The following is a 24,569-nucleotide window of genomic DNA, read 5'->3' on the forward strand; positions in this document are numbered from 1 at the left end:
CCCCTTGCCCTGAGCCCCTTCCTGCACACCACATCCCCTCCCACACCCCACACTCCCTCCTGCACCCCAACCCCCTGCCCCAGCCCTACATTCATGGCCTTGCATGCAATTTCCCCACCCAGATGTGGCCCTCAGGCAAAATATTTGCTCACCTCTGCCCTAGGGGCTGATCCAAAAACTGCTGAAGTCACTGGGAATCTTTCCATTGATTTCAATGGACTTTGGATCAGCTCACTTATCTACCAGAGTCAACGTTTCCCCTGCCAACTGACCTAGACTTCAGTCATACCCCCTGATGTGATTTCTGAGCAAATATCTGAGTTATTTACATACATTCAAAGTTCTCAGCATTAAGCATTGCAAAAGACTTGTTCTTTTCTGGTTTATAAATCTGCCAAAAACGCAAGTGCCCACAGGCTGTGTGATTTCCAGGAGGGAAAGCTTTCACAATGGTAAGTCCAAGTGTGTATCTCTCACCTTAAAAGGATGCAGTCTGTTTTCTGTGCCAGGGCCAGGCCAGATGGCTACAAGAGAGTGGTTGAAGGTAGATACATTAGTTCCAGGTTTAGCAGGCCCCTTTTCCCTGGGTAAGATAACATGGACTATTCCAGAACACTCAGGAACTTTCTAGAACTAATTAAGGCAGGCAGGCTAATTAGGACACCTGTAGCCAATTGGGAAGCTGCTAGAATTAATTAAGACTAATCAGGACACCTGGTTTAAAAGGCTCTCACTCTAGTTAGTGAGGTGTTTGTGTAAGGAGCTGGGAGTGAGAGGATGAGCTGCTGGAGAACTGAGGAGTACAAGTGTTAACAGACATCGGGAGGAAGGTCCTGTGGTGAGGACAAAGAAGGTGTTGGGAGGATGCTAAGGGTAAGTAGCCCAGGGAATTGTAGCTGTTGCACAGCTGTTCCAGAAGGCACTCTAGACAGCTGCAGTCCACAGGGCCCTGGGCTGAAACCCGGGGTAGAGGGTGGGTCCAGTTTCCCCCCAAACCTCCCAACTCCTGACCCAACACAGGAGCTTCTACCAGAGGTGAAGGTCTCTGAGCTGGTCCCCGACCCACATGGTGGATCAACAGAAACTGCAGGGATTGTTCTTACTCTTTTTTCCCCATGCTGGCCAGTGATGAGGTTATCTGAGTGAATGGCAGATTTGAGCCATGAAAGTGGCCAAACTGAGGGCTGCCGTGAATCTCTGAGGTGAGCAAAATCTGCCAATAAGTGCAGGACCCACCAAGGTAGAGGAGGAACTTTTTGTTACAATTCCTATTTACTTTATTTTAGTTCCTCTTTGGGCTAGTGACAGCTGCCCAACTATGCATGTATCTGATTTACATAAATTTTAAAGAATACCTGGAGGGGTCCCTAAAGGGACTGAAAGGTTAAGGGTAATTCTATGAGAATACCAATGAACATTTGCTAGTTGGTGCTTGTATATGTTACTCACAGGGCTGAAACTCTTCTTTCGGTGGTGGGAGAAATGGTCATTGTAAAAGCACCTCTGACTCTAAAGCCATTCAGAATTGCACTGTTCTAATTGACATAAAAGGGCTGATTTCAAGTTGCCTCCTGGGAGTTTAGTCCATTGCAGAATGGAGCATATTTTACTCTGGCACATAGGAATAGCCAGACTGGATCAGATCAATGGATCATCTACTCCAACATCCTGTCTCTGACAGTGACCAGTACTAGCTGCTTCAGAGGAAGGTGCAAGAAACCCAGATATGGATAATTATGGAATAACCTGCCCATAGGGGAAACATCTTCTCAACCTCATTAATTAGCGGCTGACTTATGCCCTACATCGTGATGGCTTATATCCCATATCCATGTCTAACTTCGTTAGTGTAACTCCGAATATTTTTATTATTTGTGTGAGCGTCTAATCCAGGGGTTGGCAACCTTTCAGAAGTGGTGTGCCAAGTCTTCATTTATTCACTCTAATTTAAGGTTTCGTGTGCCAGTAATACATTTTAATGTTTTTAGAAGGTCTCTTTCTATAAGTCTGTAATATATAACTAAACCATTGTTGTATGTAAGGGAAATAAGGTTTTTAAAATGTTTAAGAAGCTTCAAAGCTTTAAAATTAAATTAAAATGCAAATCTTATCAATTTAGTGTGATCCTTGCCCTTGCTTTTGCTTGCTGAGTTTCCAATGTCTGGCACGTATTTGCATACTTTAAACTGCACACAGGCTTCTGAGTGATCAGTTGTTAACTGAGGAGGAGGGACAGAGGACAGATTTCATGTGTGAAAATACCTGTTCACACAGGTATGTGGATTCAAATGCTGAAAGCATTGCAAATGCAATTTTCTTCAAACAGTTAAATTTCACTGGCAGGGACATCCAGCAGGTCAGAATAGAGGCCCCATGATCTCTCTCGGTAGCTTCAAGTGCACTCCACAGATCTCCAATTCTGAGCTTTTTAACTGCCCACAATTCTGAGCTTTTTAACTGAATGAGCTGCATTTCGAAATCTTCAACACCCATCTACTGAAATACAGACAAATCCAAGTCACTTTCATTGAACTTTTCAGGTTTAATTAGAAAAGAAAGCATTGGGCCAAATCGCAGGAAATCTTGAAATCTGTCAGAAAATTCTGATTCCAGTTCTTGGATGTACATTCTAATCTCAACGTCAAACGCAGTGCGCTGTTCCATGTGGCAGAACCCCGGCTGGCAGGGGGCCGGTGGCCAGTACCCCAGGCTGGCAGTGGAGCCCCCGGGACCAGTGGCCGGGACCCAGGGCTGGCAGCAGGCTGAGCGGGGCCGGCGGTTGGTACCCCAGGCCAGCAGCGGAGCCCCTGGGACCGGTGGCCAGGACCAGGGCAGTGTGAGTGCCACTGAAAATCAGCTCGTGTGCCGCCTTCGGCACATGTGCCATAAGTTGCCGACCCCTGGTGTAATCCTTTATAGAATCTGACTAAATGTTTTGCCTCAAGGTCTTGTGGCAGTGAAGTCTACTGTAATTATTCAAGTGGCACCTTAGAGACTAACAAATTTATTTGACCATAAGCTTTCGTGAGCTACAGCTCACTTCATCGGATGCATGCTGTGCAAAATACAGTGGGGAGATTTTATATACACCGAGAACATGAAACAATGGGTGTTACCATACACACTGTAAAGAGAGTGATCAGGTAAGGCGAGCTATTACCAGCAGGAGATAAAAAAAAAACCCAAGAAAAACCCCCCCACCTTTTGTAGTGATAATCAAGGTGGGCCATTTCCAGCAGTTGACAAGAACGTGTGAGGAACAGTGGGGGGAATAAACATGGGGAAATACCCAACTAAAACCTCTCCACCGCATCATCAAGGATCTACAACCTATCCTGAATGATGACCCATCACTCTCACAGATCTTGGGAGACAGGCCAGTCCTTGCTTACAGACAGCCCCCCAACCTGAAGCAAATACTCACCAGCAACCACACACCACACAACAAACACACTAACCCAGGAGCCTATCCTTGCAACAAAGCCCATTGCCAACTGTGTCCACATATCTATTCAGGGGACACCATCATAGGGCCTAATCACATCAGCCGCACTATCAGAGGCTCGTTCACCTGCACATCTACCAATGTGATATATGCCATCATGTGCCAGCAATGCCCCTCTGCCATGTACATTGGCCAAACCGGACAGTCTCTACGTAAAAGAATAAATGGACACAAATCAGACGTCAAGAATTATAACATTCAAAAACCAGTCGGAGAACACTTCAATCTTTCTGGTCACTCGATTACAGACCTAAAAGTGGCAATTCTTCAACAAAAAAACTTCAAAAACAGACTTCAACGAGAGACTGCTGAATTGGATTAATTTGCAAACTGGACACCATTAACTTAGACTGGGAGTGGATGTGTCATTACACAAAGTAAAACTATTTCCCCATGTTTATTTCCCCCCGCCTACTGTTCCTCACACGTTCTTGTCAACTGCTGTAAATGGCGCACCTTGATTATCACTACAAAAGGTAGGGTTTTTTTTTTCTCTCTCCTGCTGGTAATAGCTCACCTTACCTGATCACTCTTGTTACAGTGTGTATGGTAACACACATTGTTTCATGTTCTCTGTGTATATAAAATCTCCCCACTGTATTTTCCACTGCATGCATCCGATGAAGTGAGCTGTAGCTCACGAAAGCTTATGGTCAAATAAATTTGTTAGTCTCTAAGGTGCCACAAGTACTCCTTTTCTTTTTGCGGACACAGACTAACACGGCTGCTACTCTGAAACCTGTAATTATTCATTGTGTAAATATATCCTCTTTAATCATTTTGACATTTGTTGCTTTTCTAATTAATCGTGTGATCCCTAGCTCTTGCATTATGAAAAGGCAAAGAGGAGCACTTTATTTCAGTTCCCTACACCATTTCTCATTTTACATAACTATCACATCCCATTTTCTCTCCTCTAAACTAAATAGCCCTGGTGCAAGTGCTGGAGGAACCAACTAGGGGCAGAGCTCTTCTTGACCTGCTGCTCACAAACCGGGAAGAATTAGTAGGGGAAGCAAAAGTGGATGGGAACCTGGGAGGCAGTGACCATGAGATGGTCGAATTCAGGATACTGACACAAGAAAGGAGAGCAGCAGAATACGGACCCTGGACTTCAGAAAAATAGACTTTGACTCCCTCAGGGAACTGATGGGCAGGATCCCCTGGGAGAATAACATGAGGGGGAAAGGAGTCCAGGAGAGCTGGCTGTATTTTAAAGAATCCTTATTGAGGTTACAGGGACAAACCATCCCGATGTGTAGAAAGAATAGTAAATATGGCAGGCGACCAACTTGGCTTAACAGTGAAATCCTTGCTGATCTTGAACACAAAAAAGAAGCTTACAAGAAGTGGAAGATTGGACAAATGACCAGGGAAGAGTACAAAAATATTGCTCGGGCATGCAGGAGGGAAATCAGGAAGGCCAAATCACACCTGGAGGTGCAGCTAGCAAGAGATGTTAAGAGTAACAAGAAGGGTTTCTTCAGGTATGTTACCAACAAGAAGAAAGTCAAGGAAAGTGTGGGCCCCTTACTGAATGAGGGAGACAAAACCTAGTGACAGAGGATGTGGAGAAAGCTAATGTACTCAGTGCTTTTTTTGCCTCTGTCTTCACGAACAAGGTCAGCTCCCAGACTGCTGCATTGGGCAGCGCAGCATGGGGAGGACGTGACCAGCCCTCTGTGGAGAAAGAAGTGGTTCGGGACTATTTAGAAAAGCTGGACGAGCACAACTCCATATGGTCAGATGCGCTGCATCCGAGAGTGCTAAAGGAGTTGGCGTATGTGATTGCAGAGCCATTGGCCATTATCTTGGAAAACTCATGGCAATCAGGTGATGTCCCAGATGACTGGAAAAAGGCTAATGTAGTGCCTATTCTATAAAAAAGGGAAGAAGGAGGATCCTGGGAACTACAGGCCAGTCAGCCTCACCTCAGTCCCTGGAAAAATCATGGAGCAGGTCCTCAAGGAATCAATTCTGAAGCACTTAGAGAAGAGGAAAGTGATCAGGAACAGTCAGCATGGATTCACCATGGGCAAGTCATATCTGACTAATCTAATTGCCTTCTATGATGAGATAACTGGTTCAGTGGATGAAGGGAAAGCAGTGGACATGTTGTTCCTTGACTTTAGCAAAGCTTTTGACACAGTCTCCCACAGTATTCTTGCCAGCAAGTTAAAGAAGTATGGGCTGGATTAATGGACTATAAGGTGGGTAGAAAGCTGGCTAGATTATCGGGCTCAACAGGTAGTGATCAATGGCTCCATGTCTAGTTGGCAGCCGGTATCAAGAGGAGTGCCCCAAGGGTCAGTCCTGGGGCCGGTTTTGTTCAATATCTTCATAAATGATCTGGAGGATGGTGTGGATTGCACCCTCAGCAAGTTTGCAGGTGACACTAAACGGAGAGGAGAGGTAGATATGCTGGAGGGTAGGGATAGGATACAGAGGGCCCTAGACAAATTAGAGGATTGGGCCAAAAGAAATCTGATGAGGTTCAACAAGCACAAGTCAGAGTCCTGCACTTAGGACGGAAGAATCCCATGCACCGCTACAGACTAGGGACCGAATAGCTAGGCAGCAGTTCTGCAGAAAAGGACCTATGGGTTACAGTGGACGAGAAGCTGGATATGAGTCAACAGTGTGCCCTTGTTGCCAAGAAGGCCAATGGCATTTTGGGCTGTATAAGTAGGGGCATTGCCAGCAGATCGAGGGATGTGATCGTTCCCCTCTATTCGACATTGGTGAGGCCTCATCTGGAGTACTGTGTCCAGTTTTGGGCCCCACACTATAAGAAGGATGTGGAAAAATTGGAGAGAGTCCAGCGGAGGGCAACAAAAATGATTAGGGGACTGGAACACATGACTTATGAGGAGAGGCTGAGGGAACTGGGCTTGTTTAATCTGCGGAAGAGACGAATGAGGGGGGATTTGATAGCTGTTTTCAACTACCTGAAAGGGGGTTCCAAAGAAGATGGATCTAGACTGTTCTCAGTGGTAGCAGATGACAGAAATGTGCAGGTCATAGTGGATGGTTTTGCTGCAATGCGATTCCCTAACTGTGGTGGGGCCATAGACCGAACCCATATCCCTATCTTGGCACCGGAGCACCAAGCCGGCGAGTACATAAACCGCAAGGGGTACTTTTCAGTAGTGCTGCAAGCACTGGTGGATCACAAGGGACGTTTCACCAACATCAAAGTGGGATGGCCGGGAAAGGTACATGACGCTCACATCTTCAGGAACTCTGGTCTGTTTCAAAAGCTGCAGGAAGGGACTTTATTCCCAGACCAGAAAATAACGGGGATGTTGGGGATGTTGAAATGCCTATAGTTATCCTTGGGGACCCAACCTACCCCTTAATGCCATGGCTCATGAAGCCATACACAGGCAGCCTGGACAGTAGTCAGGAGCTGTTCAACTACAGGCTGAGCAACTGCAGAATGGTGGTAGAATGTGCATTTGGATGTTTAAAGGCGCGCTGGTGCAGTTTACTGACTTGGTTAGATCTCAGCGAAACCAATATTCCCACTGTTATTACTGCTTGCTGTGCGCTCCACAATATCTGTGAGAGCAAGGGGGAGACGTTTATGGCGGGGTGGGAGGTTGAGGCAAATCGTCCGCTGGTTACGCACAGCCAGACAGCAGGGCAGTTAGAAGAGCACAGGAAGGCGCGGTGCGCATCAGGGAAGCTTTGAAGACCAGTTTCATGACTGGACAGGCTACGGTGTGAAAGTTCTGTTTGTTTCTCCTTGATGAAACCCCCCACCCTTTGGTTCACTCTACTTCTCTGTAAGCTAAGCACCCTCTCCTCCTCCCTTCGATCACCGCTTGCAGAGGCAATAAAGTCATTGTTGCTTCACATTCATGCATTCTTTATTCATTCATCACACAAATAGGGGGATAACTGCCAAGGTAGCCCAAGAGGGGTGGTGGAGGAGAGAAGCACTGGGAGGGGTGGTGGAGGAGGGAAGGACAAGGATGCACAGCACTTTAAAACTTTAAAACTTTAAAACTTATTGAGTGCCAGCCTTTTGTTGCTTGGGCAATCCTCTGGGGTGGAGTGGCTGGTTGGCCGGAGGCCCCCCCACCGCGTTCTTGGGCATCTGGGTGAGGAGGCTATGGAACTTGGGGAGGAGGGCAGTTGGTTACACAGGGGCTGTAGCAGCGGTCTTTGCTCCTGCTGCCTTTCCTGCAGCTCAACCATACGCTGGAGCGCATTAGTTTGATCCTCCAGCAGCCTCAGCATTGAATCCTGCCTCCTCTCATCATGCTGCTACCACCTTTCAGCTTCAGCCCTCTCTTCAGCCCACCACTTACTCTCTTCAGCCCGCCACCTCTCCTCCCGGTCATTTTGTGCTTTCCTGCACTCTGACATTGTCTGCCTCCACGCATTCGTCTGTGCTCTGTCAGTGTGGGAGGACAGCATGAGCTCAGAGAACATTTCATCGCGAGTGTGTTTTTTGCACCTTCTAATCTTCACTAGCCTCTGGGAAGGAGAAGATCCTGTGATGACTGAAACACATGCAGCTGGTGGAGAAAAAAAAGGGACAGTGGTATTTAAAAAGACACATTTTATAGAACAATGGGTACACTCTTTCACGGTAAATCTTGCTGTTAACATTACATACATAGCACATGTGCTTTTGTTCCAAGGTCGCATTTTGCCTCCCCACTCGGCGTGGCTAGCCCCTCATCCCTCCCCCCTCCCCGTGGCTAACAGCGGGGAACATTTCTGTTCAGCCACAGGCACACAGCCCAGCAGGAATGGGCACCTCTGAATGTCCCCTTAAGGAAAGCGCTCTATTTCAACCAGGTGACCATGAATGATATCACTCTCCTGAGGATAACACAGAGAGATAAAGAATGGATGTTGTTTGAATGCCAGCAAACATACACTGCAATGCTTTGTTGTACAATGATTCCCGAGTACGTGCTACTGGCCTGGTGTGGTAAAGTGACCTACCATGGTCATAGAATATCAGGGTTGGAAGGGACCTCAGGAGGTCATCTAGTCCAACCCCCTGCTCAAACCAGGACCAATCCCCAATTTTTGCCCCAGATCCCTAAATGGCCCCCTCAAGGATTGAACTCACAACCCTGGGTTTAGCAGGCCAGTGCTCAAACCACTGAGCTATCCCTCCCCCCAAATGATTGGCAGAAGCCATCATTTGGTGGATGGAATAAGGCTGCCCTCCCCAGAAACCTTTTGCAAAGGCTTTGGGAGTACATCCAGGAGAGCAGCAAATGCCAGGGCAAATTAATCATTAAACATGCTTGCTTTTAAACCATGTATAGTATTTTCAAAGGTACACTCACCAGAGGTCCCTTCTCCGCCTGGTGGGTCTGGGAGGCAGCCTTGGGTTGGTTCGGGGAGTATTGGCTCCAGGTCCAGGATGAGAAACAGTTCCTGGCTGTTGGGAAAACCGGTTTCTCCGCTTGCTTGCTGTGAGCTATCTACAACTTCATCATCATCACCTTCCTCGTCCCCAAAACCTGCTTCCATGTTGCCTCCATCTCCATTGAAGGAGTCAAACAACACGGCTGGGGTAGTGGTGGCTGAACCCCCTAAAATGGCATGCAGCTCATCATAGAAGCAGCATGTTTGGGGCTCTGACCCGGAGTGGCCTTTTGCCTCTCTGGTTTTCTGGTAGGCTTGCCTCAGCTCCTTAAGTTTCACGTGGCATTGCTTCGGGTCCCTGTTATGGCCTCTGCCCTTCATGCCCTGGGAGATTTTGACAAATGTTTTGGCATTTCGAAAACTGGAACGGAGTTCTGATAGCACAGATTCCTCTCCCTATACAGCGATCAGATCCCGTACCTCCCGTTCAGTCCATGCTGGAGCTCTTTTGCGATTCTGAGACTCCATCGTGGTCACCTCTGCTGATGAGCTCTGCATGGTCACCTCTCCTGATGAGCTCTGGCCAGTGTGGCAAAGCTGCAGGTGACCATGCAAACAGGAAATTGAAATTCAAAAGTTTGCGGGCCTTTTCCTGTCTACCTGGCCAGTGCATCTGAGTTGAGAGTGCTGTCCAGAGCGGTCACAATAGAGCACTCTGGGATAGCTCCCGGAGGCCAATACCATCTAATTGCGTCCATGGTACCCCAAATTCGACCCGGCAAGGCTGATTTCAGTGCTAATCCCCTTGTCAGGGGTGGAGTAAGGAAATTGATTTTAAGAGCCCTTTAAGTAAAAGAAAAAAGGGCTTCATCGTGTGGACGGGTGCAGGGTTAAATCGATTTAACACTGCTAAATTCGACCTCAACTCCTAGTGTAGACCAGGGCTTAGCATTTCATTGTCACTATCACTGTCCTGGTCAGGTGGTCGATAATAGATCCCTACTGTTATATTCTTATTAGAGCATGGAATTACTATCCATAGAGATTCTATGGAACATGTGGATTCATTTAAGATTTTTACTTCATTTGATTCTACATTTTCTTTCACATATACTGCCATTCCCCCATTTAGGCATCCCTCAAAAGATGGGAAGAGAACAGAACCCAAATTCTACTCTGGTTTACACCCATGCAACCCCATGATAGTTACAGGTGTAACCAAAGGCAAAATTTGACAGTCTCTTGATGAGTGCAGGATTTGCAGAATAGGTGGCCGTTTCCGTGGTGTATGTAGATTTGTAAATGAAGAGGAGATGTTATGAATCAGTTTTCTTCATATTGCACCTTTAAACATCATGAGTCTTGCTGCGTATGTGCTGGAAAGTAGAGGTCACAGCTGCAGTCTACTAATAGTAACGCTCTATGCACTTTCTCACTCAGGTCTATACTGGTTGTTTCTTTTCTTGTTTTGGTTTTCCTACTCAGAAATAAGTCACGTAGACTAAGAAAAATTTGTGTTGTTCTTTTGAATTATTTCTTCTTGATTTTTGTTTTTACGCATACCAAGATTTCTTCTGTCTGACTCTGTACAAATGAATGTTTTTTAGCTTGTGTCATAAATATAAAGGGAAGGGTAAACACCTTTAAAATCCCTCCTGGCCGGAGAAAAAACCCTTTCACCTGTAAAGGGTTAAGAAGCTAGGATAACCTTGCTGGCACCTGACCAAAATGACCAATGAGGAGACAAGATACTTTCAAAGCTGGAGGGTGGGAGAAACAAAGGCTCTGTCTGTTTGTGTGATGCTTTTGCCGGGAACAGAACAGGAATGGAGTCTTAGAACTTAGTAAGTAATCTAGCTAGATATGCGTTAGATTCTGTTTTGTTTAAATGGCTGATAAAATAGCTGTGCTGAATGGAATGTATATTCCTGTTTTTGTGTCTTTTTGTAACTTAAGGTTTTGCCTAGAGGGATTCTCTATGTTTTGAATCTAATTACCCTGTAAGGTATTTACCATCCTGATTTTACAGAGGTGATTCTTTTACTTTTTCTTCTATTAAAATTCTTCTTTTAAGAACTTGATTGCTTTTTCATTTTTCTTAAGATCCAAGGGTTTGGGTCTGTGTTCACCTATGCAAATTGGTGAGGATTTTTATCAAACCTTCCTCAGGAAAGGGGGTGTAGGGTTTGGGGAGGATTTTGGGGGGAAAGATGTTTCCAAGCGGGCTCTTTCCCAGTTATATATCTGTTAGACGCTTGGTGGTGGCAGCAATAAAGTCCAAGGGAAAAACGAAAATAGTTTGTACCTTGGGGAAGTTTTAACCTAAGCTGGTAAAAATAAGCTTAGGAGGTTTTCATGCAGATCCCCACATCTGTACCCTAGAGTTCAGAGTGGGGAAGGAAACTTGACAGTCATAACCATTGAAAAGCCACCTCATTCTTGCCATGTCTCCCACTTACAGAAGTGCTTTCTGGATATCCTTCTCGCCTTTGGCATCTTGGTGACACTATGCGATGCGTTCTGTTTTTTTGAACAAAATGACCTATTGAAATCTACCAGAGGTAAGAACCACAAACACTCACTCTATGTTGGTCTATTGGTCTATGTTAGCTGATCGCCATTGAGAATAGCCAGGAAAGGTATGAAAGAGGGAACAAGAGGGGAATGTAGGAGAACCCCAAAATTACATATTTAGAGTGGGAGGCAGCGGGCAAGAGGCATGCACAGAAAGCATCACAGACGGCAGACATCCAATGGATTTGATTCAAGCAAGTAGTTTGTGTGTTCTGATGCTGTGTAGCAACAGTGTCCATTCTAGCTGGATCTCCTTCTCTTTCTATTCTATTCCAAAGAATCAAAGAATAACATGAATCCAAACTCTAAATAAGGGACCCAAGATTTTCTCTATGTAAGCAACTGACAGAGAAGCCCCAGTACAGCGATTCCACATGTATAGGTTTTCTAATGGGTTTGGAGGTCATCATTTTTTTTCAAGCAGACTCCCACTGGAGTTGATGGCAGTTTTAAATGCGTTATTCTGGCAGGATACGGCCCCAGTTATTTACTGCTCAGTGTCACAAAAGGTTTGTCCCACGACTGCAGAAAATGAAGAGAAAATCAGCTCGTGCTCTCAAAGTAGTAAACGAGGCTGAAATGTAACACAGGTGAACACAAGAGTGGAGGGAACTACATTTCAGCTGAACCCTACCAACACATGCCCTTCACTCATTTACAAGATGCAGAGAGATATTTAAGTTGTTAGTCATCTGTCAATGTTTAAGGGAAGGGTTTGGGTTTTTTTCTGTTGTAGGTTGTATTCAAGATGGAAAGCTGCATGTATTTGATACCTCTTGGATTGCAAATTGCAACAGATGTCACTGCAGCCTGAATGGAATGCGTTGTTGCTCCATGTAAGTTCAACAGAACCTGTAGCATCTTTCCAGCGTGAAAACCACATGATGCTCTCGCCAGCCACACTTTGAATAAACCCACTCTCAAAGTCACAGCTCCACCAAGAGATCTTTTCCACCCTTTGGGTCAATGGCTGCATTCTCCTTAGCTTACATTCTACCCACTAGTATTAGAGGCAGCCTTGATGGAAACATAGCAAGTTGCCTGGCTGTACGTCTTTCTTTAGAGCTGCTCGTGACACTCACAAATCCCTTGTTTAGTGCTGATACTGAATTTGGTGCTATACAACAAACATTAATACAGTCCCTTTCCACGTTAGTTAGAGGATCTTCAAGTGTTTTAGAAAGTGTGCCTATATCTTGTGGTAGAATATGGCCACAAGTGTCTGTCACCACACAGAACTGGACAGGAATACTTAATCCAGCTGTAATTGTATGGGGAATGAAGTTCACTGAAATTTGGTCTGGTCACTGAGACTAACACCCGTAGCTTTATGAAAAATGCCACAAGATTTCTGATGATCAGAGAGGAAGGATAGTCCAGTGGTTAGGGTTTTAGCTGGGACATGGAGAACTACATTAAATTCACTGCTCTACCACAGATTTCATGAGTAATCTCAGGCAAGTCACTTCATTTCTCTCTGCCTCAGTCTCCTATCTGTAAAATGGGGATAATGGCACTGCTCTACCTCACAGAAGCATGATGAGGATAAATACCCTAAGAAGTCCTGCACCTTGTTGTTTACATACTCCAAGCTGTTCCCCCCATGAGAGAGAAAGCAGCATATGAAGCTTCTACCTGAGATATTACCAGGAATGGGAAAATTTCCTTTGCAAATTTAGCTCATGTTAAAAAATATGGCCTCCAGGTTTAGGAGAGCAGCTCAGATTTCTGGAGTTCGATTTCCATTTTTCTAGCAGTGATGTCTCAGGCCGGGCCTGACTCAACTGGCTAGAAAGGAGAAGATGTAATCAGTGGCGGATTAGCCACTGGGCCAATTGGGGGACCCTGGAAAAATGGGCACCCCTGTGCCCTGACCTGCTATGCCCGCCCACGCAGTGCTTCTGCCAGGGAGTGGGGTCAGGGTGTGGGGACTTGCCCTGCTGCGGAGCAGAGGAAGACCCTGCACCCTGACTCTGCTCCCTGGCAGGAGCGTGGGGTGAGGGCCAGGGGGAACTGCAGGCGGAAGGGGTGGGGAGGGGCCCCCACTTGCTCTGGCCCAGGGCTCCACAAATGTGTAATCTGCCTCTGGAAGTAATGTCTTAAACTCCCTAAGGCTGCTGTTCTAAGTTCTCCTAACTCTCCAGACGGCTCTCCCCTTTTCTCCAAGAGAGAAACAAGGGCCCAGTGCCTTGACTGTTGTTTTCCCATCTTCTACCATTACACTCATCCAGTCAGAGAACAGAAAGAATGCCATGTGACTAAAGTGACCAATCAGACAATGGGATAATGAAAACTGAAAAACAAACAAACAAAACGTGCATGTTTTGAGAATAAGCCATCAGGTGAAATTAGTTTGCAGACTGTTTGTTGAATGATAAAGAATGAAACAACCTGCAAAAGTCAGACTTTGTTCATGAGCAGCAAAAGGGGCTCAACTAATCAAACTATTAGCTAGAAAACAGCTCAGCCAGCTCTAATGCCTTCCAACACAGTCTCTTCCTGCTGGAAGTGTGGATGCTGTCATCACTGGAGATTGTTTGCTTCCCATTCTCACAGCCTGATATTTGCTTTTTTCTCTCCCAATGACAGCTATCATTCACCTCATGGTTATGACAGAGAAAAATGTGAAAGCATTTTCAACAAGGACACTTGCAGCTACAGTGTGGTGGAGAAGGCTGACCCCTTGAAAGCCTGCAAGGTCCATGGTTGGGTGGGTTAATTACAAATCCACTTAGAATTTCTCTGCATAGTGCCTCTCCTTCCCCTTCTACCAATGATCAACAATGGAATGAGTCTTTTCTTCAGAGATTCATGATGGTCTCTGAAGCATCGCTACTAACAGCTGGTTTTTCTTCTCCTTGTTGAGTAGCAGTTCAGTGTGTGAGAATGCACTAAGAAAAGGAGTACTTGTGGCACCTTAGAGACTAACAAATTTATTTGAGTATAAGCTTTCGTGAGCTACAGCTCACTTCATTGGATGCATTCAGTGGAAAATACAGTGGAAAATCTCCCCATTGTATTTTCCACTGAATGCATCCGATGAAGTAAGCTGTAGCTCACGAAAGCTTATGCTCAAATAAATTTGTTAGTCTCTAAGGTGCCACAAGTCCTCCTTTTCTTTTTGCGAATACAGACTAACACAGCTGCTACTCTGAAACCTGAGAATGCACTGTACCTGATTCTGTATTGTTTCTGTTATTCCCTGCATTGACATAACTGAGCTTTGATCACCTGAGTAAAATAAACTTAGATGAAGCATCAGAAGTCCCTGAGTGTCTTCTTAATTAGAGCTAAGTAACGATGGGGTCCCTCTCCTTCCTTTGAGGAGAGCGCACTGATTTTGGCAAAAAGAAAAGGAGTACTTGTGGCACCTTAGAGACTAACCAATTTATTTGAGCATAAGCTTTCGTGAGCTACAGCTCACTTCATCGGATGCATACTGTGGAAACTGCAGAAGACATTATATACACAGAGACCATGAAACAATACCTCCTCCCACCCCACTCTCCTGCTGGTAATAGCTTATCTAAAGTGATCACTCTCCTTACAATGTGTATGATAATCAAGTTGGGCCATTTCCAGCACAAATCCAGGTTTTCTTACCCTCCGCCCCCCACTACACAAACTGACTCTCCTGCTGGTAATAGCCCATCCAAAGTGACCACTCTCTTTACAATGTGTATGATAATCAAGTTGGGCCATTTCCAGCACAAATCCAGGTTTTCTCACCCCCCGCCCCCACTTTTCCAAAAACCACACACACAAACTCACTCTCCTGCTGGTAATAGCTTATCCAAAGTGACCACTCTCCTTACAATGTGTATGAAAATCAAGGTGAGCCATTTCCAGCACAAATCCAAGTTTAACCAGAACGTCTGGGGGGGGGAGGGGGGTAGGAAAAAACAAGGGGAAATAGGCTACCTTGCATAATGACTTAGCCACTCTCAGTCTCTATTTAAGCCTAAATTAATAGTATCCAATTTACAAATGAATTCCAATTCAGCAGTTTCTCGCTGGAGTCTGGATTTGAAGTTTTTTTGTTGTAAGATAGCGACCTTCATGTCTGTGATTGCGTGACCAGAGAGATTGAAGTGTTCTCCGACTGGTTTATGAATGTTATAATTCTTGACATCTGATTTGTGTCCATTTATTCTTTTACGTAGAGACTGTCCAGTTTGACCAATGTACATAGCAGAGGGGCATTGCTGGCACATGATGGTATATATCACATTGGTGGATGTGCAGGTGAACGAGCCTCTGATAGTGTGGCTGATGTTATTAGGCCCTGTGATGGTGTCCCCTGAATAGATATGTGGGCACAGTTGGCAACGGGCTTTGTTGCAAGGATAGGTTCCTGGGTTAGTGGTTCTGTTGTGTGGTTGCTGGTGAGTATTTGCTTCAGGTTGGGGGGCTGTCTGTAGGCAAGGACTGGCCTGTCTCCCAAGATTTGTGAGAGTGTTGGGTCATCCTTCAGGATAGGTTGTAGATCCTTAATAATGCGTTGGAGGGGTTTTAGTTGGGGGCTGAAGGTGACGGCTAGTGGCGTTCTGTTATTTTCTTTGTTAGGCTTGTCCTGTAGTAGGTGACACCCCCCCCCCCCCCCGCATGTTCTGGTGAAACTTGGATTTATGCTGGAAATGGCCCACCTTGATTATCATACACATTGTAAGGAGAGTGGTCAGTTTGGATGAGCTATTAGCAGCAGGAGAGTGAGTTTGTGTGTGGGGGGTGTGTGTGTGTGTGAGAAAACCTGGATTTGTGCTGGAAATGGCCCACCTTGATTATCATACACATTATAGGGAGAGTGGTCACTTTGGATAAGCTATTACCAGCAGGAGAGAGAGTTTGTGTGTGTGTGTTTTTTGGGGGGGGTGAGAAAACCTGGATTTGTGCTGGAAATGGCCCACCTTGATTTTCATACACATTGTAAGGAGAGTGGTCACTTTGGATAAGCTATTACCAGCAGGAGAGTCAGTTTGTGTGTGTGGTTTTTGGAAAAAGGGGGAGGGGGGTGAGAAAACCTGGATTTGTGCTGGAAATGGCCCAACTTGATTATCATACACATTGTAAGGCGAGTGATCACTTTAGATAAGCTATTACCAGCAGGAGAGTGGGGTGGGAGGAGGTATTGTTTCATGGTCTCTGTGTATATAATGTCTTCTGCAGTTTCCACAGTATGCGTCCGATGAAGTGAGCTGTAGCTCACGAAAGCTTATGCTCAAATAAAGTGGTTAGTCTCTAAGGTGCCACAAGTACTCCTTTTCTTTTTGCGAATACAGACTAACACGGCTGTTACTCTGAAACCTGATTTTGGCAGTTTTTCTAATAGCGATGGGTGAATCAGTTCAGGAAAACAGTAAGAACCAGCCTGTATTTCCTGAACCACCTCTGTGCCCTTTGTCCAGGTTCATAGATGTTAATGAAGGATCCATCCATCTCAGTTTCCAGTGCGGCCATGCTTCTCACACACAGCTACCACCTGATTGACTGCAAGAGCCGGCAGGTACCCAGACCCAGCATTTTACTCTGTTTGCACATGCCAGATGCCAGGCTTCCTTCTGGCCCAGGATTCTTTGAACACTGAACGGGTTTGTCAAGGCTGAATCCCCACTCTGGCACTTCGAGTGCAGAAGGTCGGGGCCTGCAAGGATTTTAAAAATTAATACTGGCCACTCCGGGTTTGTATTACACTCCCAAGGTTACAGCTTTTCTTTGACCCTGGCTTGGTAAACACTGCTACCACCCAAATTCAAAAAACCTCCTTGAGCCCAGGAAGGCACACTTGGGAATTCCTCCCTGTGGGGTACCCTCAAGCCCTTTCACCCCCCTCCAGGGAAGAGCTGAGAAAGAAAACAAAGGAAATTAGCTGTTGCCACCAGTTAATTAAACAACATATGCACAACCCTCTTAGGACACCAAAAATCCAATCCTGTTCTTAAAAAAGCTAAATTTTATTAAAAACAAAAAGGAAGAAAATACATTTGGAACTTAGGCTTTTGCTAGATATTAAAAGAGCAATTCCAAAAATTAAGCACCCAAAATAGCTTTCTTGGGGGTTCAGCTTAAAGGTTACAAGCAGACAAAAGCATCTGGGGTTAGCACAGATGAGACCCACAAGCCAAAATAAAGAAATAAACCTGATTGTGTCTAGCTAAACATACCCCGTCCCAGTGATTCCTTCTAGGTATGGAAGATAACTTTTCAGACCTGGTTCAAACCTTACACAGCATTCCTGCTTATAGCATTGCTGCTCCCTGTCCCTGCAGCCCAGAGAGAACAACAGACAAAGGGAAAGTTTCTTTCCCAATTTTAAAAAGTTCTACCTTCCCATTGGCTCTTTCGGTCAGGTGCCCACTTCCTTTTCTTTACCTGGGGGACTTTTAACCCTTTACAGGTAAAGCACTCAGAGAGGAGCTACCAAAAGGGATTTTACAGCTAACTGGCTGGCTGGTGTCCATAAAAGGGAGCTACACCCCCCCTTCGTTTATCACAGGGTTCCTCATTGTCATTCACCAGCAGGAAAACAAACTAGCAAGCGTCAGCAGTGGGAACAATGCTCCGGTTTCAGGAGAACCCAGCTAGCTGGGAACACAGCACTACCACCCTTTCTAACGGCTGTACCTCTGAGCGGTGCTAGCTATTGCAGCTGAACAACCTCTGTTCGCTGACTGGCATGGCCTTAGCTTGGCATCATCTGCTCACCGTTAACACGATGCAAGTACATTGAGTATTAGGAATCAATGCACCATTTGGAATATAGTGTATTATAAAGCAGCAAGGGAAAAACTATTGGGGGAAAGGATCAAGGGCATTGGAAGACATTCCCTTTACTGAGGTAATCCCTTCTTTAACTCAAGCTTTCTCCTAGGGCTAACCTTTCAGCACTGTGTGGGGAGTGACTGGGACAACTGGATTCCTACATGCAATCTCTGCTCATTGTGCTGAATTGTTAGCCATTAATGCCAGCCTTTGCAGGTCTTGGCAAGGACGCTTCTTATGAAACTCCAGTGACCTGTGATGCAGTAGCAGGAACCCTAGGCCTTTGCCTCCTTCCTACTCATTTGTTTCACCTGCAAATGGCCACGTCAGAGCTTTGTCAGTGTAAGCAGAGTCAGGATGAGCTCCACCCTGACATCTGGTGGTGAGGTGTGGCAAGTTGTGGAAAAGAACTTCAGGGGCCCCTTACCTCTCTATAAGAAATATCTTTTCTGTTCTTCTACCTCTTGTATCTGTGTGCCCATTAAAGACGCGCAGCTTGGAGAGAGTGAGCTTCACACAGCTTCCAAATTCAGGCAGTGGAAACTAGATAAGAGATCCGGTGATAAATGTGTAACCCTTCTGCCCGTCAGAGTTGGCAGCAACAAGGGCCGGGTTCAGTATCTAGGGGTTCCATTCCAATAACACAATGTGCCCCTTACCTCTCTCTTCCCCCCCATCTCCACCCAGGTTAGGAGGTAAAGCTCTGCAGATAAACTTTCGAACTCTGGGGCTGCCCTGACCAGGGACAGAGACTTTTGGGTCATTGGACTTTTGGGACTTTGGTGATTTGGGGTTGCTGGACTCAAGAACCAAAGGGAAAGGACATGACCCAATTTGCTTGGGGTGGGTTTTTGCTCATGGGTTGTGTTATGAATCCTGTTGGTGGTGTTTCCACACCATAATGCCACATTGTTTTTCTCTGTTATTAAAAGGCTTTTTGCTATACTCAGACTCTGTGCTTGCGAGAGGGGAAGTATTGCCTCTTGGAGGCGCCCAGCGGGGGTGGTATATATTTGTCCCAGGTCACTGGGTGGGGGCTCGAGCCAGTTTTGCATTGTGTTATTGGAATGCATCCCCTAGATATTGAACCCAGCCCTTGTTGCTGCTAACTCTGACGGGCAGAAGGGTTACATAAGTAACTGATTTTCAGGTCAACAGAAGTCCTGGGGAAAAAAATCATTTCGGGTCCAACCTGAAACTGAATTTTTTTGGATTTTTCAGTGACTCAAAACCTCAGATTTATTTTATTTAGGGTCAAACAAAATATTTGCACCACCCCAAATGTAGTGTTTCACTTCCACTCTGGGCATTTTTGAAAATAAAAGCAAATGGAATTTAGAAACCCAGAGCTAGATTCACAGAGCTGAGGAGAGGGAGGAGGAGCCCCATTTCTAGCCCATATTCCAGGGGTGAGGGGCCGGGCAGCCTGTTGGATGTGGGAGAGCTAGGTTCAAATCCCCCCCTCTGGAGCAGGGATGTGACCCCATGTCTCCCACCCCGCAATGAATTCCCTAGCCACCTGGCTATTGTGTGGGTGGCCGCTCTCAATTTCTCCTGCTGAAGCTGTTCCACTTTTGGTTAAATACTTACCTGTTCCTTGAGCTAGAAAGGCTGGGACATGGGGTGTTAACCTGGGAGCAGGGGACACCTGCACTGTAGTTCCTGCTCCAATGACAATTTATTTATACAGAATGGAACAGTGTCAAGAGGAGAGACACCTGCACTGTAGTTCCTGCTCCAATGATCCCACAGGGTTTGTAGCTGTGGGAAAGGAAAACAAGTCCTGGGAAATGCCTGCAATGCAAATCACAACATGCATGATGACTTCCACAATGTACGGAACAGGCAGGAAAGATCAGAAGGTCTATGAATGTTTACAGAACAGGCCTGATGTAGTTTGTCCAGCTCTTACACACACATGCCCCCTCTCCCATACTGCCTTCCCAAACTCCTACAATACCTTCATTTTCGTCTCAGAAGTTGGGACCTGTAGCTTCACCTGCCCCCTACCTTGTCTGGGACCCAGTGGTACCTTCCTTGGGGTCTCCAGCAGATGCTAGGTGCCAGCCCTCCACCCCCAGAGCTTTGCAAAGGATAGCAGCAGACAGGTAGCACCGGCAAATCCACTGGGGTCATGCCAGCAAGTAGTCTGAGTGTTCTATCCCAAACAGGACGTGTGAGAGTGGGAACTGTAGGAAAGTGGTCATGATAGAGGTTAACCAGGTTATCCAGAGTATTATGGAATGGAGCTATGCCCAATGCCTCCTTTACTTCTTGTCAGTCAGTGAGAATTTGCCCCTTACTTGATGCAGTCGAACTAAAACCAGACAGCTCCCTGGCTGCAGCCCTGTGAGTAGATTTATTTTTGTTGCATTGAGTGATCTCTGTACAAAAGGATCCCTCTGCATCTTTATCTCTGCTGCAATGAGCTGCCGGAGCCAACGGCACCAAATAAGGCTTTGTGCTGTAGCCAGGGAACCCCACTTTGTAACCCTGCTGAGAGGGATAGGCCTGGGTTCATGGGTTGGCATGGTACCTAGCCTCCGGCTCTGTTACCAGGGATCAGGCGTCACTTAGGAGTTTGTTTTGCACACTGTCTCCAGTTCCCAGGAATTGTGTACACAGTGGGTGCCAGCATGCCACTGATATGCAGTATAATTTTCATCCTGCCCCCTAGAATCAATAAACCATTCTGAATACATAATAGCGCCTATTGTGGAATGCAAAGGATGATGTTTATTGAAGGGGAAAGGAACAATTAAAAGGGCAAACAGACCATCAGGCACGTCACAAAGCAAAGAATGAGACAAACAGCTCCCAAAATTCACGCAGTCCTGGCTGGCCTTCCCAGATGCCAAAGTCCCCTGTTCCTCAGAATGTGACCCTAGTGGCCTAGCAGAGGCTGCCTGTATACGCTGTGGTTCTTTTGGCCTAGCACTGGCAGAAGCCCAAATCTGCCCAAGGGCTGACAAGCCAGTGAAAGATCCTAAGGCTGGAAGTCAGATCTCCAGCTGGTGTATACCAGCACAGCACCACGCTGAGGATCTGGCCCTTCATTATCACTAGTTGGGAGCAAGTGGGTCGAAACTCATTTCCGATAAAGCTCAGTGAAACAGCTCACAAGTTTTCGTTTGTAAGCAGAGTCAGGATGAGCTCCACCCTGACACCTGGTGGTGAGGTGTGGCAAGTCGTGGAAAAGAACTTCAGGGGCCAATCTCATTTGCATAGGCACACCCACCCCGCCTAGAATGAGGCCATAGCTGCCCAAATGGTCACTTTGGCCGCTGTGGGATCCCCAGTGTCTCTGTTATTGGGGCAGAAAGAATAAATTGTTATTACCCTGATTATGGGAACTGTGCTTGGAACTGTACTTGGCCTTTTGTTATGATGGAGGGACTCGCCATCAACTAAGTAGCACTCACTAGGCAAGGGTCATGGGTTCCAAAACTCTGTGAATTGAGAAAGGCTGGGAACAGGTATTAATACTTGGTAGTATGGGCCCCCTGGTGAGGGCCTTACATGCTAATTGCACTTTCTCCTCTCTCCACTGTGGAATATCAGAACTAATTTTGATTCTGTTAGGAGCCTAGTTAAAGGCTGCTGAGCTCACTTTGGGCTAATGGTGTACCAGCACTGAGGCTCCCCTACTACAAGCTGAATTCACAAAAGAGCTGAACTGACTAAGAGCTGATATCACTGAGTGTTGTGTTAAGTAGTGGGGGAGCCTGAAGATATATTGTGGAGCAGTTTGTGGGATGGCGGGAGCTGCTTGTGGGCCTCGGAGCAGAGCTGAGCGAAGCAGCACCTGGAATTCCCAGAGGAGGTTGCTGGGGTAAGAGAAGCGGTAGACACAGCTGCCTTAATATGCTCTGACCCTAAAGGGACCTCTGATGTGTCTGTGCTGATAGGGACCAACTCCAGTCTCTTCAAGGTACTCGTGGACTACTGCAGAAGGCGGGCTGGGGACCAGCACCTGAATACCCTGATGATCCATATGCTTTGTGCTGAAGCCTATAGGAAAATTGAGAGCGCTAAAAGGGACACATCTGAGCTACCGCTTGGGGCACTGAAGTACGCGGGCACGACCCCTTTAGTAGTGCCTGCAAGGACGGAGCAAGAAGTGCTTGTCATGAGTACCTGGCTGAAAGGCAGTAAAGGGACGTTAGCAATGATAGAGCAGCCGATGGGAGGAGAGCTCCCTGAAGGAGTGCTGGTCCCCAGTGGAGTCATAACCCTACCTGCTGAAGCCCAGGAAAGGGTGACTATACTGATTGCTAATGAAACGAGTCGTGATGTTGTTGTGAAGCAAGGACAAAAGATAGCAGACCTCTTTGAGCCTGAGTCGATTGTAAAACCCCAGTGTGAAACTCAAGTTCCGACAATAGACCCAGCAAAGTTTGACTTTGGAGATTCACCAGTGTCCAAGGACTGGAAAGATCGCCTGAGGAAGAAACTTTGTGAAAGATCCAAGGTGTTCTCACTGCATGAGTGGGATGTGGGATGTGCAAAAGGAGTAGAGCACAATATCAGACTACATGACTCTCGACCTTTCAGGGAGAGATCTAGGAAGATTGCTCTCTCTGAGATGGAAGATGTGCAACATCATCTTCAGGAACTGGCTGTGAATGGCATCATTACAGAGTTCCGCAGCCCATATGCCTCACCCATTGTGGTAGTCCGTAAAAAGAATGGGCAAATCCGGATGTGTATTGACTACCGCACCCTAAACAGCCCTACTGTGGTCGACCAGTACTCTATGCCTCGAGTGCAAGATGCCTTAGACTGTTTGCTGGGAAGCCAGTGGTTCTCTGTGTTGGATCTTCGAAGTGGATACTACCAGATCCCTCTGGGAGAAGAAGATAAGGAGAAGACAGCCTTCATCTGCCCATTAGGGTTTTATCAGTTCGAACGCATGCCCCAAGGGATTTCTGGAGCACCTGCCACCTTTCAATGTCTCATGGAGAAAGTTGTGGGAGACATGAATTTACTGCAAGTGTTAGTTTATTTGGATGACCTGATTGTGTTTGGAAGAACCTTAGAGGAGCATGAAGAAAGACTTCTTAAAGTGCTTGATAGGTTGGAGGATTATGGTCTGAAGCTTTCAATTGACAAATGCCAGTTCTGCAGAACCTCAGTGAAGTATGTGGGTCATATCGTGTCCCAAGAGGGTGTGAGTACTGATCCTGATAAAATAGAAGCACTCACTACATGGCCACGTCCAAGTAACTACAGAGAACTCAAGACCTTTCTTGGATTTAGTGGCTACTACCGCAGATTTGTGAAAAACTATGCTACGATTGTAAAGCCTCAGAATGATCTTACCAGGGGACACCAGTCCAGCAAGAACAAATCTAAGACCAAGAATAAGGGGAGGTCCCCAAAGCCTCCTGTGCAGAGACACTATGGCCCCTTTGAACCATTTGGGCCATGGTGGGATGAGAGATGTGAAAGGGCTTTTCGAGAAATCATTACTTGCCTAACTCATGCTCCAGTCCTAGTTTTTGCTGACCCAAGCAAACCATTTATCCTGCATACTGATGCCAGTTTGGAGGGTCTGGGAGCAGTCCTGTACCAGGAAGTGGAAGGCAAACGTAAACCTGTAGCCTTTGCCAGCCGAGGATTGTCTGATAGTGAAACTCGCTATCCCACCCACAGGCTGGAATTCTTGGCCTTGAAATGGGCCATCACTGAGAAATTTCAAGACTACTTGTATGGTGCTCAGTTCCAGGTGTGGACAGACAACAATCCACTGACTTATGTGTTAACAAGTGCTAAGCTGGATGCTACAGGGCAGAGATGGCTAGCTATGAGTTCAGCATTCAGTACCGATCAGGGAGAAGCAATGTAGATGCAGATGCATTGTCCAGGCGTCCGCAGGCTCCAGAAGTTGCTGTGATACCCACGGATGGAGTGAGAGCTATTTGCAGTGTGAGTCGCTGAGAGCCAGAGGCCTGTGCGAGCCTTCAGGGATGTGTTGCAGAAGCTTTGGGCCTGCCCCCTGAATGCATGCCTTCTGCTTCAGTGAACTATATTGCATTGGACCAATCTCCCTTGCCCATGCTCAATGCGGCTGACTGGCAAGAAGCCCAGCGGCAAGATATTGACATTCGTGATACACTACTTGCCAAAAGGGAGGGGCAAAGCCCAGCTGCCGTTGTCCCACCTAACCCAGAGGGTAAACTACTTTTGAGAGAATGGACCAAACTAAAACTGATTCAGGGAGTGCTACACCGAATGACCACCGACCCTTTACAAAAGCAACAAGCACAACTAGTACTGCCAAAAGAGTACAGAGCCCTGGCCATGAGGGCCCTGCATGATGACTTTGGACATTTAGGGATGGAGAGGACCCTGGAACTTATTCGTAGTAGGTTCTATTGGCCCCGAATGGCTG

At 46.4% G+C, this 24,569-nt stretch overlaps 1 protein-coding gene across 1 annotated transcript; it reads left to right on the forward strand.

Annotated features, from left to right (window-relative positions):
* Positions 1–364: 364 nt before the first annotated feature.
* Positions 365–14,297, forward strand: LOC102942337 (beta-microseminoprotein-like). Its single transcript, XM_043550541.1, has 4 exons — positions 365–452; positions 11,304–11,403; positions 12,153–12,252; positions 14,006–14,297. Exons 1-4 carry the CDS (start codon positions 450–452, stop codon positions 14,133–14,135), a joined length of 333 nt encoding a protein of 110 aa, XP_043406476.1. The 5' UTR covers positions 365–449; the 3' UTR covers positions 14,136–14,297.
* Positions 14,298–24,569: the final 10,272 nt, after the last annotated feature.

Source organism: Chelonia mydas, chromosome 7 (genome assembly GCF_015237465.2).
Source record: "Chelonia mydas isolate rCheMyd1 chromosome 7, rCheMyd1.pri.v2, whole genome shotgun sequence".
Classification (NCBI taxonomy): domain Eukaryota; kingdom Metazoa; phylum Chordata; order Testudines; family Cheloniidae; genus Chelonia; species Chelonia mydas.

Excerpts from the sequence above, each read along its gene's own strand:
- LOC102942337 (XM_043550541.1), top strand. Across the intron at positions 11,404-12,152 it reads CCTATTGAAATCTACCAGAG|GTTGTATTCAAGATGGAAAG; the intron begins GTAAGAACCACA and ends TTTCTGTTGTAG. Across the intron at positions 12,253-14,005 it reads GGAATGCGTTGTTGCTCCAT|CTATCATTCACCTCATGGTT; the intron begins GTAAGTTCAACA and ends TCCCAATGACAG.